This window comes from Arachis hypogaea, chromosome 7 (genome assembly GCF_003086295.3).
Source record: "Arachis hypogaea cultivar Tifrunner chromosome 7, arahy.Tifrunner.gnm2.J5K5, whole genome shotgun sequence".
NCBI lineage: Eukaryota > Viridiplantae > Streptophyta > Magnoliopsida > Fabales > Fabaceae > Arachis > Arachis hypogaea.
The window spans coordinates 5,668,432-5,685,580 of NC_092042.1; the positions used below are offsets into that span (position 1 = coordinate 5,668,432).

The 17,149-nt window shown below is 36.3% G+C and overlaps 3 protein-coding genes across 4 annotated transcripts; all 3 read right to left on the reverse strand.

Moving 5' to 3' along the window:
- Nucleotides 1-1,302: 1,302 nt before the first annotated feature.
- Nucleotides 1,303-3,714, reverse strand: LOC114924205 (uncharacterized). The gene is made up of 2 exons (XM_029287857.2): nucleotides 2,723-3,714; nucleotides 1,303-2,465 (listed from the first exon to the last, which is right to left on the reverse strand). Exons 1-2 carry the CDS (start codon nucleotides 2,822-2,824, stop codon nucleotides 1,806-1,808), a joined length of 762 nt encoding a protein of 253 aa, XP_029143690.1. The 5' UTR covers nucleotides 2,825-3,714; the 3' UTR covers nucleotides 1,303-1,805.
- Nucleotides 3,715-3,816: 102 nt separating this feature from the next.
- On the reverse strand, nucleotides 3,817-10,745 carry LOC112702192 (KRR1 small subunit processome component). Of its 2 annotated transcripts, XM_025753139.3 has the most exons (13): nucleotides 10,283-10,720; nucleotides 7,884-8,103; nucleotides 6,673-7,099; nucleotides 6,447-6,557; nucleotides 5,809-5,877; nucleotides 5,593-5,649; nucleotides 5,409-5,447; nucleotides 5,191-5,295; nucleotides 5,013-5,095; nucleotides 4,845-4,926; nucleotides 4,477-4,620; nucleotides 4,289-4,363; nucleotides 3,817-4,184 (listed from the first exon to the last, which is right to left on the reverse strand). In XM_025753139.3, the coding sequence occupies exons 3-13, from the start codon at nucleotides 6,964-6,966 to the stop codon at nucleotides 4,068-4,070; spliced, it is 1,176 nt and encodes a 391-aa protein (XP_025608924.1). In that variant the 5' UTR covers nucleotides 6,967-7,099; nucleotides 7,884-8,103; nucleotides 10,283-10,720; the 3' UTR covers nucleotides 3,817-4,067. The 2 variants fall into 2 exon arrangements, with proteins under 2 accessions (XP_025608924.1, XP_025608923.1); XM_025753138.3 differs by lacking the exon at nucleotides 7,884-8,103 and having other exon boundaries at nucleotides 10,283-10,745.
- Nucleotides 10,746-12,032: 1,287 nt separating this feature from the next.
- On the reverse strand, nucleotides 12,033-16,886 carry LOC112702191 (BTB/POZ and MATH domain-containing protein 5). The gene is made up of 5 exons (XM_025753137.3): nucleotides 15,924-16,886; nucleotides 14,847-15,192; nucleotides 13,434-13,713; nucleotides 12,603-12,764; nucleotides 12,033-12,528 (listed from the first exon to the last, which is right to left on the reverse strand). Exons 1-5 carry the CDS (start codon nucleotides 16,331-16,333, stop codon nucleotides 12,341-12,343), a joined length of 1,386 nt encoding a protein of 461 aa, XP_025608922.1. The 5' UTR covers nucleotides 16,334-16,886; the 3' UTR covers nucleotides 12,033-12,340.
- Between the last annotated feature and the right edge of the window lie 263 nt (nucleotides 16,887-17,149).

The following is a 17,149-nucleotide window of genomic DNA, read 5'->3' on the forward strand; positions in this document are numbered from 1 at the left end:
ACGAGTTACAGAACTTGCACAATCTGTTCCTGTATCATCAATTCCATCATCATCTTTATCATCATTGGATTTTGATTTTAATCCTTGTTTCTTCTCCACTTGTTCCATATCATCATGATTATGCTTATCCACTGTCTTCTTTATTCTTCTTCCGGAACCGCTTTTGTGTCTCCTCTTCATACTCACTCGAAAGGATATTGGGAGTGGGAAGCCCCTTAGTGATGAATCTGATAGAATCCTCCCACATGTATTACAAGAACTATAACACACACAACGTTGGAAAACATAGTGAAATCATGAGTATAATAAAATTTTTCTGAATCATAATTAATTATATATATATATATATACATATTATACTTACTTGGACCAAAAATCACTAGAGTAGGTTTCGCGTTTGACTTGGGAAAACTTCACACAATGGTCGCACCACTCTTTGTCCTTCTGTATCTCCGTCTTTGTCATTGTCACTTGTCAAGTTGAAGAAAGGATTGAGAATTGGCTATAAATATAGCTTTCTGTTGAGTACTTGGGAACCAAGGAATGAGACTTTGATTAGGTTATGTGTGATATACTGATATGTTCAACAGTTTCACACTATATATAACAATAACAAAGATTCTGTTTGATTCTAAAATAACACATTCCACCTTTCTAGATTGATTTTTATTTATTTATTTTTTAAATAAATAATTGGTACTAACAATATGGAAAAAATAAATAAATAAATAAAAAGATTCTTTCATAAGTAGTTGTAATTTGAATAAGATTCTTTAGATTTGATTTTTAAATTAAAAAAAACTCTAAAATTAGATCGAATTATGTAATTGTAACCATCCATTTACATTCATGTAATTTTTTAAATAAAGATTAATCTAATCCAAATTTTTAAAACTTTAATTGATTTTTAATTTTGATTAGATAAACAATTTTGACAACTATAAAGATAAATATCTTAAAATCTCAAGACTAGTTTTATTTTTTATTCCAAAGAAATATGCTCAAAAGTGTATTTGCATCAAATAACGTAAACTAATTATACGAGCTATAAATTCGCAACTTTGCCTACATTGAAGGTAAATTAATTACTGCTAACTTTGGTAGAAGAAAATTAAACTAATCTTTTTAAATCTTTTTTCCTTTTTTTGCTTTCTTTGTTTTAAGAGTAAAGGACAAATCCGTTCCTAACCTTTTTTTTTGGACATTTTCGTCTTTGAAGATTGGAAAATATATTTATGTCCCTAACCCTTTTAAAATGCGGATAAATTTATCCCTCCGTTAAAGTGATTTCGTTGGGCTCAATGAAAAATGCTAACGTAGCTCCGTGGCGCTGACCTGGCCGTTACGGAAGCACACGTGGCATGTAACTTTATAAAACAGGACATATTAGTTCTCTCACACCAAAATGTGTAACTTTTTTAAAATATGACATATTAGTCTCTCGCCCCAAAACGATCTCGTTTCAAAACAGGACATATTTTCCCTTGACTCCCTCTTCCACCATCACCTACGCTGCCCTTCCTTTCCTTGCCCTATTCCCATCCCTTTCCATACCCTCGCTTACCCTAACGCACTCCACTCCCCTTCCCATGCGCACCCTCTACACCACACCCAACAATAAAGACAAATATTCAAAGAACAAAGAAGAAGATAAAAAAAAAGGTGTTGCTTTTCTTTCTTTCTCCCTCTTTCTTTCTTGGAAATCAGTGTGAATGACCCATCAAAATTTCATACACTGAAATGCTTATTTGATTTCAAAGCTTGATTCTTTTCATCGTTTCCGAATCTGAGTTCCGCTCTGTTCCTTAAGACATCACCAAATTACTCTTTTTTATATTGAAAACCAAAGCCATTGGTATGGGAAGAGGCAGAGGAGTTGCGGCTCTGAAACCCACGGCGGCGGTTGCAGCGGCGGAGGTAAACGGATCAGGACCGATGCCAGTATTAAAAGAAGTTAGATACCGCAGCGCGAGGAAGAGACTGTGGGGAAGATTCGTCGCCAAAATCAGAGACCCGTTGAAGAAAGCAAGGGTTTGGCTCGGAACCTTTGATTCGGCGTTGTCCTTCTCGTGTGCCTCATCTAGTATTGTGGTTTCAACATGATGACCCTCCCCATTGGTTACATTGGCTTCAACACCGTTGGACTTTTTGGGAAGCTTTCTTTCAAGTTTTTGGGCAGCTTCGAACTCTTCGGACTCATCCTCTTCAAATCGTTTAGGAAGTTCAATAGGACTTTGAACAGCTTCCGCATCATGCTTTGCAGTGTCAACATTTGGAGGCTCTTGTGCCACAGGCCGTTGAGCAGCCTCCAACTCCTTGTACTTGGAAACTATCTGCTGCAACTCATCATTAAGATACAAAGTCTCAAAAAGTATCTCTTCATCATCTGTGGTGCTTTCCGCAATTTCCTTCATGATAGAGACTGAGTGCTTGCACTTGTCTAGCAAACTGAGAGTTAAATCTTTCTGCGAAGGAACGATAAAATTATAAATTCTATCAAGAAAATGTTATCCCACAAACTGGATTACATGGGGGGGGGGGGGGGGGGGAAGGGGAACACATCATTTTCTATCTACAACCTATCTCCATTTGATCCATGCCCTTGCATTTAAAAGCAAGTAACTGAATCGGAATTTCAATCTTCACAAATATATAGAACATACAAAATCTCCATGATGTAGTGAATAAAACACCAATTTATTATACTAGATAGGAATTAGACCTTCAAGGTTTTGGGCTCTGTCTCAGAATTTATTATGCTAGATAGCAATTCAAGACTGTTTCGTGCAACTACAAGAAGCTCTTTCTTCTCTTCAGCTGACATGTGTTGGGACCGGAAGAAAAAGCCAAGTCATCCATAGAAACTAGTCCAGCTTCGGGAACAGGGTAGCTTGAAGGAGGGTCTAATCCCTGTTGTTGAAGATAAGACCCTAAATTGTGAGGAACACCGGGCGAACTTCCTCCTCCTACATCAACTGGTTCAGCCCTTTCTTGCAAACTCTGCCATCAACCACAGAAAAATCAGAACTCAGTTAAACCCTAAATTAAGAATGTAAAGCGCTCCAAAATTAAGCACTTTCATCTTCCCATGGCAAATTCAATTCTGACATTCAATCATATATAATGATGCAAAACAAGAAAAGGAGGGGCAGCGTAGGTGATGGTAGAAGAGGTAGTAAGGGAAAAATGTCCTGTTTTGAAACGACATCGTTTTAGGGCGAGAGGACTAATATGTCCTGTAGCTACACGTTTTGGCGTAAGACTAATATGTCCTGTTTTATAAAGTTATGTTTTATAAAGTTACATGCAACGTGTGCTCCTGTAACGGCCAGGTCAGTGTCACGGGAGACACGTCAGTATTTTTCGTTGAGCCCAACAAAGACACTTTAATGGAGAGGTAAATTTGTACACATTTTGAAAGGGCCAGGAACATAAATGTATTTTCTAATTCTCGAGGACGAAAATGTCCGTCGAAAAAAAAAATTAGGGACAAATTTGTCTTTTACTCTTGTTTTAAATAACCTTGTAATGATGTGGTAAGTGATAAAAATACTAAAATAGAAAAGAATAGATTGTCAATTGATATTGTCAAATATAATATTATCACACTATATATTTTAAAAAAAGTATTATTTGCACACCAAATTCAGCGATTAAAATCACCTGTATAATTAACTTACTTTTAATATGTTTTATACTCCAATGTATACTCTACATTGATAACTGATTTTTTTAGCTAATTTTAGTGTATATTTTTAAGGAAACTAAAAATTTGAGAGATATTATATATTAAAAAATCACACTTAATAACACCAATTAAAAGGAAAAATTGAAAAGATCCATTTTGGCCAATACATTTTGAAAAGGGATCATTGTCGTACATGTTACAATCTAATTAGGCAAGAACGAGTGAGACACAATGCAACCCACTCACACTTTCTCGACAAATTGCGGCAGCAATGTCCATAGACTTGCACACTAGTGTCAAAACTTTTCTAAGAGACGAATTTTTGGGATCGATTTCAATCCACAAGCCCATCTTCCATCTCCAAAGGATCAGATGTTAACTAAGATTTTTGCTTCTTTGATTTCTTTCCTGATGGTTGTTCTGATGATCCTATGATGTATGTCTCAGCATTTATGTTTTCTTCGGATTTGCGCATCCCTAGCTTCTTTGCTTTTTGCTGTTGATAAACCAAATTTGGATTCAAGTTAGATGATAACACATTCAAGAGACACTCCTAGTTCGACATTCATTTTGGCAAAATGGAAATTCTGCTGAAGTTACCTTTAAGGACTTTGCCATGTCAGCTACATTATTATTATTAGCATCTTCAGATTTATCCACCGGCTTTGCAGGTTCCTGAAGAGTGCAAATAAAATTTTTACAATGCAATAAAGAACATTAAAAACAATATGCACGGCAAAATTTGTATCGAAAAGTAGAGGATATTGCAAAAGAAATATGAGAAAAACCTTGGGTGGAATGAAGGCCTCTTCTCTTTTTCTTTTGTTCTCAGCAGTTTTTTCCGCTTGCTTCTCCTGCTTCTCTTGCCATTTCTTTGCTGATTTCTTCTTAGCACTTAAGAAGTATTCTCCAGTTTCTAATTCAATATCAACCTGAAACACCATCAATTCATAAATTAACAACAAACCACAGGATGTCAAGACAAGAACAGAACAAACACAATTTAAAACTCGTATGAACATAACTCCTGAGAAAAGGGGAACAAAGGCAGGAGGTTGGAAGTGATGCTAGAAGGGGTCAATAGGTCAGAAGAGATTATACTAAGCAATGATAGAATGAAATCCAACATGACAGGAGATGGTAGTCATTGTCTCACCTTACTGGGCTGTTGAGGAGGCGGGAAAGGAGTATATGGCTTCTTTTCTTTAGATTTAACCTTCTTTTGCTGAACATTTTTCCTACAAAAGGTGTGGTGTCATAAAGCTGCAGCAGAGTGTGGGTACTATGAATGTTAATACAAAATATCAAATGAATGCAGGCATACTTCTTGAACTTTGGAAGAAACCTATCCCAGTTTTCTTGTGCAAGGGCCGGATCCTTTTCAAGTTCTTTCTTCAGCATAAGAACCTGACAATGTGAAAAAGAGGGGAAATTTGAGAAATTTTTGATACCTGAAGTTTCATACAATAAAATTAGTCTACAGAAAATACAAGTACACTAACCTTAATGTTGTACACAGGATGCATTTTATTCAGCATGCATTCTTCAACAATCCTCCTTACTTGCTTCAAGCCTTTAAATGAACCCATTGCAGCAACTGTATTTCCCTGTGGAATTGAGAACAAAAATTCAAAAGAAGTCAGTTCATTCTCTAGTCCACCCAAATCTTGGATCAAGTTGAAGTCCATCTTAACAATCTAGAGCAACAATTAAAAATTACCTGGACAAGAATGTAGCAACCTGTGAGTATTTCAAGGGCCTACACAATAATATAGTGGGAGAGAAGTGAGTTACAAAGGCGAAATCAACAACCAGCAGTATGAATATGAAGACCTTGGAAGAGAGCTAACAAAGAATCCATCCCAGAGTCGAGAAAAATCAAAATCCTTAAAAAAACAACATACCTTCAATGTGGAAGAATTGGGACCCACAAGATGTTGTCTTCTTTTTACAAAACGCTCCTGCAAAAGTCAATTGAAAGGCTTCAGCTTCACTAGACAATATATATACCACCTGAACAAGCAGAAATAATATCTAGCAAACCCTCTTAAAATCTAGGGGAAAATTGAGAGAATCTGCAAAGGCGGCTAGAAATTCAGGCAATGCAACGTAGAAATTACCTTATTGCGAACCAAGCCACTAATTTTAATGATGTCACATTGCACTTCATCGTCAAGTATTTTGATTGCCTGAAATCAACGGAGCCCAACATAAGAACCAAAATGCAGCACCAGGTACAAATATATGAAATAAAAAATATCACACAGAACACAGAATTCATCAGTTTGTTTAGGCGCAAAGACAACAATGCTAGTATGCTATGTCATAGGTTTTTATCAGTTTATCAATTTTCAAAAGAAGTCACTCCTTTTAGGTCTATAGACTCAAGCTTATGAGAACAGCACTTAACACTGGACCTTCGGGGGTCATATTTTTCACTTCAAAAAACCTTTTTCAATAGTCTGAAACTTCTTATCCTAGTAAAATAAATACTTGTTTTCCTATATCATATTTGGATTCCATCAGAAAGCATTACATTAAAAATTGTTTGAACCTAAAATAAACTAATTCAATCACACACTTATTGCACATACTTGAGTACTTGACCATACAAGCTAGGCTTATATTCACTCTCAGAAACAGAAAACACCAATGCTGAAGCACAACAAACAAAGCACATACAAAAAAACATAACAATAAGAAAACCGCTACAATTATAAACTATTCATAGCTTTAAGATAAACACAATATCGAATACCTGAGGAGCAGGAACACTTCGTGAAAGAAGCTTAATAAGATCCCTAGCTTTGACAATAATGTAAGGATCCCTCGTCTTCCTGGTCGTGGAAACCGTCATTGAACCCTCAACCTATAAAAATTCCAAATTGCAAACAAAAATTTAAAACCATAATTAAGCACATGAATACTCAAACCCTAGCGGTAATACTTAGTGGTAATACTTAAGAGAATTAATTAGGTTTTACCAAGTTGAGCTCGCAAGAGATGCCAAATTCCTTGAGCGCAGACTTCACCAAAGGCCAAGCTTCCTGAAGGTACTTCTCCCGGTACTGAGGGAAAAGAGTGGAGAACGAGCTAACCTCAAGCATGCCGCCTTCGTTCCAAGAAGGATCGAACTTCTCGACCTTCCAATGATCGATGTGAGGGTCCTCGTCCCATGGCTTTGGCTTGTCGTGCTTCCCCTTCCGCTTCTCGTTGGTTGGAAGTGGTGGTACCAAAGCGTCGCCGTTTTGGTCCGTCGCGTCGCCATCGCGTACCATGGTGGGTGTTAGGGGTTTGCGGTGGAGCCGCGGTGGGAGGTTTCGAGGGTTTTGGAGGGTTCAGTGGCTGCTGGAATAAGTGGAGAGGAGTACTATTTGATGGTTATTCTGTTCTTTTTTAACTCTCTCAAACCTTTTTAAAGGGGAAAAAATGACGAAGTATAGTTATCAGAACCAAACCGATAATCGATCCAATCATGCAACTGGGTCACTGGTTCAACCGGTGGATTACCGATTGAACTAGTTAATCCGGTCACAATTAAATATAAATATAAAATTATAAAAAATAAGCTTAAAATTAAGAATTCAAAAGCATGTATTCACAAACACATTAATAACAAACAAGTATCAATTCTTAAACATAACTAATGATGCAAAAGTAGAAAATAAACTAGTCACCAGTACAAAATACTTTTTCAATTTAAATAAAGAGAGCAAATCATGACACAATAAGTAAATTAAAAACTAATTAAGAACGAAATTCAACAAATTATACCAAATCAATACTGCTTATGCAAGAATCAAATCAATCAATACTAAAAACCAAACCTATTCTTACAGCAACAAATACAGCTCATTGCTATTCAACAATAAATTCAACTATGATGATTAACAGCAACAAAAAATTTAGCTAAGTAATTATTTCAGCAAGGCAGCAACAAATTCAACTCAGTGATGATTTTCATCAATCAAAAGATTAGCTCAGTGATATTTTCAACAACAAATTTAACTTACAACAACAAATTCAACTTACAAAAACAAATTCAACAAATCCTAGTTCAGTCATGATGTAAAGCAACATTTAGATCAGCAACAAGGCATATTAATTGATTAGCAATTCAGTAACATCTCAAAATACAGGGAGAAGGGAAATCTGGAAAAGAGAGAACAGGGGAAGCAATGATGCAGGGTCTCACCAACTATCCACGGCCCACGGCGACGGAGAGAACCCGAAACCAGAAGACGGCGAGGGACGACAACTCCACGGAAGGCGACGAAGCAAGCGACGACCCCCACGAGATGCTTCCTCCTCCAGCAACGAGGAGCTCAGGGACGAGACTCGAGTGAGACGACGAGGAAGGCCGCAAGACGAACGACGAGACTCCGGCGAGGGAGACTGAGAGAGACTCCAGTGGGCTAGGCAGTGAGAGAGAAGATAGAGTTTAAGTCTGAGAATTGAGGGAGAAAGACGTTCTTCGAGATGAGCGACAAGAGTTAGGGTTTTGGTTTGAAGTTGGCGTACGACGCCGTTTCATTTAAAAATTAAAAAAAAGTAAAAAATAACCTGGTCTGGGTTGTATCACGTGGTTATGTAATTAATGAAACAAATTCTAATTATAGTGAGTTAAATATGATGTGTGTTACTCAATAAAAAAAAATTGAATTAGTAAAATTTTTAAAATAATAAATAAAAAATACTCCTCCCATTTTTTGTACAAAACAGAAAAATAGAAGTTATGATTTTTTAAAGAAATATGTGACAAAAGAAAAAAAAAGTCCATGAAAAACAACCGTTTTATTTTTTTTTCCTAGCCATCAATAAAAAAGTGAAAGGTAGAAAAAAGAGATAGAAAAACAACCAGGAACAAGAACTTATTGGGAATTCGTAGAATAGCTTAATTGAATAGAACATTATATACTCAACTGTCAATAATACAAAGATTATTAGAAACGTAAAAGTGTAGTACGTCCATAAGTTATAAGTTTTTAAATTAGAATAGATTCTGACATCAAAGAATAACCATAGCTCAAAAACAATCTAATATAGATTTGGATATATTTTGAATTATATTCTTATAATTGATAATTATAAATTTCAAGATCTTCTATTATAATTTTTGAATTGATTATAGAAACTAAAGCTAACAGACCAACAAGCTAATCTTTTCGCAAGGTTCTGACCGGACCAGTCATCGAACCACTCTAATTACTGATTTACTGGTTTATTAATCCAACCGATCTAACCTTAATTCAACCGAAAAAAACCATTTTGAAATAAAATAATAAATAAATTATAAATAAACATCCTAAAATATAACTCAACCCATTTTTGTCTCATGACAACACTATCATTCAGACAACATAATCATTGAATACAATGCAAAGCTACTTATTCATTGAGATCTCACATTATACAAACAACTTTCATGACTTAAGTTTGCACATTTTCAGCAAACAATTGTAACCAGTGTTATTTTTTCTTTTACGATGATATGTACAAATCACGTATAGTACAAAACTACGAACTAACTGGAAATAGATATGACTTATGAGCTTAGATGCATGATTATATAGTGTAGTGAGGTGAATTTTTGTGTCTGTTGCTAACATGAGATTATACAATGCTCCCCCTGTGAATTTGCCTCCAAGAAACATTATAATATTCATAAATTCACAAAATGTTTAGTCTAGGGAACCAGAGAACATACATACTGGACTAGGCAAGTAATGCTTAACTACATTGAATAAATTTGCATGGCCTTGACATGACTTTGACTAATAACACATATACAAATATGCATTGAAAAAGTACAAAATTTCAATAAACATTACTAAACAGAGGCAAGAAAGAACAATCATCATTCAGCAACAAACATTACAAACAGCAACAAGTAATCACACTATTACCAAATTCAAAAAGAATGAAAACCAGATAACCCCAATCATAAACACCATTACCAAATTAAATAAAAAAATCAACCCAAAATCACCTTGCAAATCAAAAACTCAATCTCTTGAACTCAATAATTACATCAGATATCCAACTAAATAATTGCATCACAGTTATCATAAACTGATTTCAAAGCCTAGATGCAGAGTGAAATTAAAAACATGAAGCATATAATAAATCAAAAGATCACCAATTGCAAATTTTTTAATAAGAACAGAAGTTAAGAACAATGAAAAATGAAAAAAGATTCAACAGTTTTCAACCCAATTTTAATAAAGCTCATCACAATTATTAACAACAACAAAAAGTACTGAAGGAACAGTGAATCAGTAACAGGCAGTGCAAATTTAAAATTTAAAAGTTATCAATTTAAAATTTATCATCAAATACAATCAGTAAGCAAAGCCAATCAACCAAGCACTAACTAAGTATTCTGTTCTGATTATGTGACTGGGAAGCAACAAAGTCAGCCACAAATTCAAGTTACAGCAACAAATTTAACAAATCCAAGTAAAGTCCCAATTTACAGTAGCATTTAGATTAGCAACAAGGCAAATTTGATTAGCAATTCAGCAACATGCAAAAATACAGGGAGAAGGGAAATCTGAAAAAGAGAGAACAGGGAAGGATGGTGCAGGGACTCACCAACGGTCGACGGCGTGTCGGCGACCACCCCACGGAAGGCGACGAAGCAAGAGACAACCCCACGAGTTGCTTCTGCCGCCGGCAACGAGACAGACGAACCACGAGATGCCAGTGACTGAGACAAGACTCGAGTGAGACTGGGAGGCAGAATCGAGCAGAGACAACCACGGACGACGAGCAGCAACCAACACGCACAGCTCGAGCACTCACTGGCGGAGGGAGGCGCGAGCAGCCGAGCACAGAGGAGAACGGCGAGATGCGAGCACCCAACGTGGAGGATCCGGCGAGAGGCCCGAGAGCACGAAGACGGAAGTTCTTGAGTGCGATGGGCGGCGGCAGCAGTCTCTCACTCCGACAGACCGCGACAACTATTGGTGGAGGCTAGGGTTTGAGGCTAGGGCAGTTTGCTCTTTGCTGAAGGAAGGAGTTGGAGAAGGGGGAATGGGGGATAACGCGTGCTTTTTGCCTTTCAAGGAAGGAACGACGTCGTTTTCTGTAAACCGGCCAGGTTCCGGTCCGGTCCGACCTGCCGGTAACCGGCCGGTTCAGCGGTTTTTGATTTTGCGTTTTACACACTAAATCGGACTATTTTCTTTGCCGGTTTTCGGTTCAACCGGCCGGTCCAATTCGGTTTTCAGAATACTTGTCAGATTTTGATTTTCTGTATATAAATTCAGTATATTTATACTTTTTTTTGACGGACAGTACATTTATACTTATATTACACACAACTTTTCACACAATTCAGGGTAACGAAAAAAATATTATAACTATAATTTTAGCTACATAAATTATTATATTCTATTTTTTATTTGGTGAACTAAACGGGATCTAGGCCCAAAGAAAAAAAACCAATAAAAATTTGACTGGGGCGTAACTACCACATCATGTAAGGACTCCTTCAAGTACTGTGGCACAGTATCTAGAAAGATGAAGTCGAGGGAGGGTGAACTTAAGGCCTTAAGCTCCTTCTACATAGTTGGCAAGAAAATTGTCCACCTTCTAGCGGGCTCATTATATATTTGTATTCTATAGCATTAGGCCTATAAAATGTTGGATGATTCGATAAACGTTGTAACAGCAAGATGGAGATATCTTTGATGGTGGGACCAAAAAAAAAAACTTTGATGGTGGAAATAATTTATGGTAAAAACTCAGGTGCACCTGAAAATTAATAACCAAGAATCGTTAGATAAAAATTTAATCAAATCAGTCAAATTAAATTATTTAACGGCTCTCATTCTCTCAAGTATCAACTGCACACGGCTCTCAACTATCAAATTCTCTCGACTATCAACTTCTGACTGCACCTAAATTTCTACTATAATTTATAATAACTTGTTTCTTTGAATTAGACACATGGCTTTTTCCATTCTTTTTCCTCTTCGATTAGGGGAAATAACTTATCAAACTTCAAAATGCATTAAAACAACCACCACCGAGATTATCCATTGCCTATTGAAGAATTCAGATGAAAATAAAATGAGTAATTACAAAAAATTCCCGGATTCACGTACAATTCGATCGTGCACATACCCAAACACTAGTTGCACATAAATGTCTGCTAAAATTGAGCAGACCCGTAAGAGTAAGAAAGTGGCTACTCAAGTTTAAAATTCATAAATTTCCAATAGCCTGAAACCAGAATACTTAGAACTAGCATTCCCATATAAGGCCCTAGTCATCTATTGCTTATATCAGAGAAATATATTATTGTACAAATAAAATGTTGTGAGCTAGTCACTACCAATTGTGATAATGTTATCATGAAGAAAATGATTGCTACAAAATGAATATTTTTTGTACATGGTACACAACAACACCACCTAACTAGAAGGGAGAGAAATGAATGACTTGACTGAATCAGAGTCGGTTCTCAAGCCCTTCCCTTCACTCTTTTCCCCTTCAAGACCCAAACTCACAAACACATGCTAAGAGGGTTAAAATATAGCACAATTAACTAGAACGAAGACAGGAGCGATAGTCCAGCAACCCAATTATCCACTTCTAAAAGTATATTCAGTGTCAAAAGTCTACTACTCCAGAGGTAGCTCATTTTTAGTGACTTCTCTGCACTAGCAACATACACATCACTTGTGACATTGACAATAAAAACCTGCATACGCATACCACTAGTAGTGGTCTACCTCTTTTTCCTAAACTACTACCCATTGAAACATTGGGAAGTTGGACAGAAAAGGGTTTTCCCTCTCCTTTGCCTTTATCATTTTTATCAGCATGATCACCTGCATTTACAAAAGATTCAGAGAGATACCAGTGTGTGACAACAGATATCAGATTCTTTGCCTGACCCTCCTACCATTTGTGTCACCACCTTCTGATAGCTGCGCCCACACGCTCTGAGATTTTTCCCCTCCGCTGCAATTGTCACTCTCACAGCCCGCAATTGTCTTCAAGATCTCTGACTGTAGCCATGGGCATTTTTCTTTCATATGCTCAAATCCATCTGACCTCATAACAGCTAAAAGTCCATACAAAACAGGAACCGTCATATGAAGTATGTAAAAAATTAAGGTAAAGGAAATAACAAGGTCAATGTTTTTAATTAACTCTTTACGCGATTCTCTACAAGTGTATATGTATGTGTGTGTGTAGCCTGACATGTTTGAAAAATGAATCAAGGAAGTCCATAATACTGATAACTAATTATGACGCTAATGAAAATCTAATGATTGTGGTGTCCAGTGTGTTCATCTAAGCCAAGGAAACTGCTCCTTGTGCCCCAGAATCAGAGCATGGAACAAAAGTCATCCCAGCAATTCATGATCCATAATTTTCTAAAATCTCAAGAACAAACAAAACGAAATGCAAAACACAAACAAAACGAAATGCAAAACACAAACCCCTCACCAGATGCTGTGTTTTATATTGGAATATGCAAGCACAGAAAATTAAAAATAACTAAGAAGGGAAAAGGAAGGAGTGAAAAAAGAAAGTAGTGGAATAAAACTAACAAAAAGAAAGGGGGGAATTCTAAATTTGAAACTTTATCTGCATTCGAACCATGTTTCATTTCAGGTCTAATTTTAAGTTAGCCATCACTAACAAAAACTTGCAAGGAAATCATCCCTATTAACGTGTGTATGATTACAAGTTGAGAAAGAGGTAAAGTGATGACAATCAAGCATACCTGCTAGATTTTGAGCAGCAAATTTTAGGCAAACAGATTTTAACTCTGTAGCATGGCAATTGTCAGCCAAAGTCAAAATATTGGCCACGGAACTCACACAAATGTCCTTGCAAAGACAAGATTCACACATCAGTTTAAGCCTCTCCAAGCCATACTTGTCTGCTGCAGCTAACAACTTCCCTTTCAATGTATCCGAAGCTGGAAAATCACTATATGTGGTAGATGGAACCATGTCCACCTCTTCTGTAAGGGTATCCCTATAGATAAAGTGCAGCATGGCCTGCAAAAGTAAAAGGAAAATTAGGATACCTAGGTAGGGTGCATAATGTTTGTACCTATTTTGCAAGAAAAATACTTTCAAAAATATTTTTTCTGAGTTTATGGAGAGTTGCAGACTGCTTTTATAAGCGCTTCTTTTACAGAGAAAAATCATGATTAGAAAATAATTTAATGTTCTGCTTTCTTTTCTGAGATGCATGTGAGAAGAAAATTCTGGTTTTAAGAGATGCAGAAGAAGGGAGATTTATTAAAAGTATAAGCAATTTTAATAATTATATCCAAATGCAAAAGAGATTTTTCTTATGATTAAATCAGTTCTGCATAGTATCTTAAACATATATTTTTAAATGTGGTACTAAAAGATTTTGACAAATGATGTACAAAAGCACAATCGAAACAACTCTGACAGGGGGCATGTGGCAACTATTAATTCTTATATAAGTTTTTTACTGTGAAGGGTGTGTAGATGTGTTTTGTTGTGGGTTCTAAATTTTATTATGTGTTGAAAAAACTCTCTCCTTTGGAAAAGACATGTACTTGGTAGGTTTTTTTGCCTTGGGCAGACTATTTCTTTCTTCTCTAGCGAAAAAATGAACAGCAAAATCATTTAACAAGTTCATTTTCAAAGCCACGTGCTGCGTCTATATATTGGCTTACCTTATATTTTTAATGTTTTTTATGCAAACAGAAATGGTAACCTTCAATTTTCAATGGATCAGTTAATCAGCCCGAGCATCGCGCGGGTCGTACATATACTAGTGACGTACAGAATCACATGGCATCCGCAAAATCAGTAAAGGCGGGAAAATAAAATAGAATGGCTGTTTCTTTCTACATTTGACAACAATCGTGACTGGATATGGAAAGACTGATGTGCCACATCATTCATTCGTATATCCTCATTTCATACTAAACAGCTATTTATTTTTTAAAAAGGCTTATCTTTTTGCAATTTGAAAACTTTATCTGTATTTTCTCCCTTAATTCCTGTAATATCATATTTCTATATAGAAAATCACAAAGTCTAGCAAAAGAACTCAGACGAAAACACAATAACTGAAAGTAAATCCTAGCCAAATTCAATGCCATGAATGAAAGAAAATCAGGAAGGGGACCAAAATAATACGTTTTTACCTTAAAAACCTTAGGTTCTAAATCTGATATTGTGATCTCTCGCTTTTCCGCATCTAAGCCTTCGAAAAACTTCGAACGAAATTGAGGGGATCTAGCAGCCAACACTAACTTATGAGCAGGAAACTTCTCCCCAGCTACATTAAAAGTAACATCTGACCCTTCCATATTTTCCAATAGCATACCAAAATGAGATCCGATGTCTGACTCTGGTACACTGATAGAGTGAAGTTGCGGACAATCTGTAGCTGAAACCACAACTCCAACTGTACAGTTGATTTTCAAGCAATCGTTCTTAAGAAAATCAGAGGTTTCAAGCACAGACCGTCTGAAAAACCGCTTGTACCCCCTGCAAGAATAGATAAACTTTATCATCACTTCACAATCATCAAAATAGCACAGTACTTTTTTTCGCATTAACCCAGCATCCATTTCAGCGTCTAATTGGCATAAAGAGGAACAAAAAGGAATATGATGATGTATCGAAGACACTAAAAAGGACAGAATTAATGGAACGCGCGTTTTTTTTCCGTTAAGCATTCGATTTGTGCATCACAAGACACGGCAAAAATAACAATTATCCATATAAATTACAATAAATACTATTCTGACCAGTATAATGTTTTCAATTGAGTTAATTATGAGCAAGAACGACCCAATCAAGAACAATAATGAACTGTGCCTCTAAGTCTAAGGAAGAACAATAATGAACTCACTTTGAGATGACAATGTTACATTCCAACTCCACTTCTATCATATAAAAAATTATTCTCTCCTCACACCATCATTTTGTATCCACAAACATTGAATTATGAGCGTATCAAATATACAAAGTTAAGAATATTGCAGAATGGAGGAAATAATCATGAAACTGAGGCCAGATAATCCCTAATTTCTCCTCACATATGCAACATAAGCTTCATTACACATACAAACACCATGAAAAATCAAAATCGAACTAAATATCACCGCAAACCAACAGAAAAGAAAAGCAAAATCAAACTCGGAACACAATAGAATTGTCATAGGATTCATATATAAACTAGGAAAAAGAAAAATCGAGAATCCGTAAAACCCTACCACATGCTTCCCTTGTACTTGAGGGTGTAAGGTCCACTCTCAAGCGACCGATCGAAGTGGCTATGGACCTTATGCTTTCCCTGTCCACTCTGATCAACAAGCGTGAGCTCGAAAAGCGCCCTCACATCGGTTCCTTCGCTAGCGAGAGCGATGAACGCCGAAACGTAAGCTGAGTTATCCTCCGGATTCTTCCCGTCGGGGTAGAAGTAGATCGCCCACTGGTAACCTCCGACACAGAAAACGTCGCTCGCGATGTGTTTTCCGATTCCCATACCCTTCGCCAAAGAGTAACCCTGGATCACAAACTTATGTGAGCCGTTCACCGTCTGCGTCACCGACCGCGAGGTCGTCGGAGACATCAGCGCCATCGCCGTCGCCGACTTCTCCGGCGTCGTCGAGGTTCCGGCCATGGCGGTTGGTTGTTAGCTATCTGCTATCAGAATCGCAGATTCATGCGATTTCGGTGCGAAACGAAACGACAACGGAGAACGAATTCAGCTCAATCTGAACGGGAAATGAAATTAAATTGAAGTTGAAATGGAAATAAAAACGAAAGTGAACTGGATTTGGGGAATCTGAGGAATTTGGAATCTAAATTCCAATTTTGCTTTTATTTAATTTAACTCTCTTTTTTTCTAATTTTGTTTTTCTTTTTTTTTTCTGGGAAGGCAGAAGAAAAGAGTAAGAGTTTTGGGTTTGAGATTGGTATTGAATTGGGTGCGTCAGTCGTCACGGTCTGGAGACTTCTGAGGTAACGGTGGTTGACGTCATTGGGGGAAAATTTTTGAAATTAAAAAATTGATAGTAATAAAATTTCGAACTAATCAAATTACGTTAAAATTAATTGTATGTATGTGTATAGAAATTTTAAGAGTAAGATTTTCTAGAGCAAAGAAGTAAGAGTTTAAGACAGCGTTGAGGTCGAATGTAGACCTTCTAGTGTTTTAAAAGAAATTTGAGATTAGCTCAAAGGGATCCGCGTGTGTCTTTTTAGTTTTTTAGGACTTTTTTTTTACTTAATTGTTTTAAATTTTCATTCACCAAAAAAGAAGTAAGAAGAAAGAAGTTAATAAAGCCATAAAGTTAATTATTTTAGGATTAATTTGAAAAGTTTTAAGAATTATTTTTTGGCTTTTAATTTTTGAAAAGTCATATTAACGATGATTGACACAATTTTTTACATATGTTTTTAATTATTTTAAAAATTATTTAAGAATTTTTGAAAT

Bases quoted from the DNA above. Each gene is read 5' to 3' on its own strand.
- LOC114924205 (XM_029287857.2), bottom strand. From the start codon at position 2,824: ATGTCAGCTGAAGAGAAGAAAGAGCTTCTTGTAGTTGCACGAAACAGT. The intron at 2,466-2,722 runs GTCTAATTCCTA...GTTCCTTCGCAG, and splicing joins CAGAGCCCAAAACCTTGAAG to AAAGATTTAACTCTCAGTTT.
- LOC112702192 (XM_025753138.3), bottom strand. From the start codon at position 6,966: ATGGTACGCGATGGCGACGCGACGGACCAAAACGGCGACGCTTTGGTA. The intron at 5,096-5,190 runs GTTAGTGTACTT...TCACATTGTCAG, and splicing joins ATCCTGTGTACAACATTAAG to GTTCTTATGCTGAAGAAAGA. The intron at 4,927-5,012 runs GTATGCCTGCAT...CACCTTTTGTAG, and splicing joins TTTCTTCCAAAGTTCAAGAA to GAAAAATGTTCAGCAAAAGA.
- LOC112702191 (XM_025753137.3), bottom strand. From the start codon at position 16,333: ATGGCCGGAACCTCGACGACGCCGGAGAAGTCGGCGACGGCGATGGCG. The intron at 15,193-15,923 runs GTAGGGTTTTAC...CTATTCTTGCAG, and splicing joins AAGTACAAGGGAAGCATGTG to GGGGTACAAGCGGTTTTTCA. The intron at 12,529-12,602 runs GTAGGAGGGTCA...TTGTAAATGCAG, and splicing joins AGAAGGTGGTGACACAAATG to GTGATCATGCTGATAAAAAT.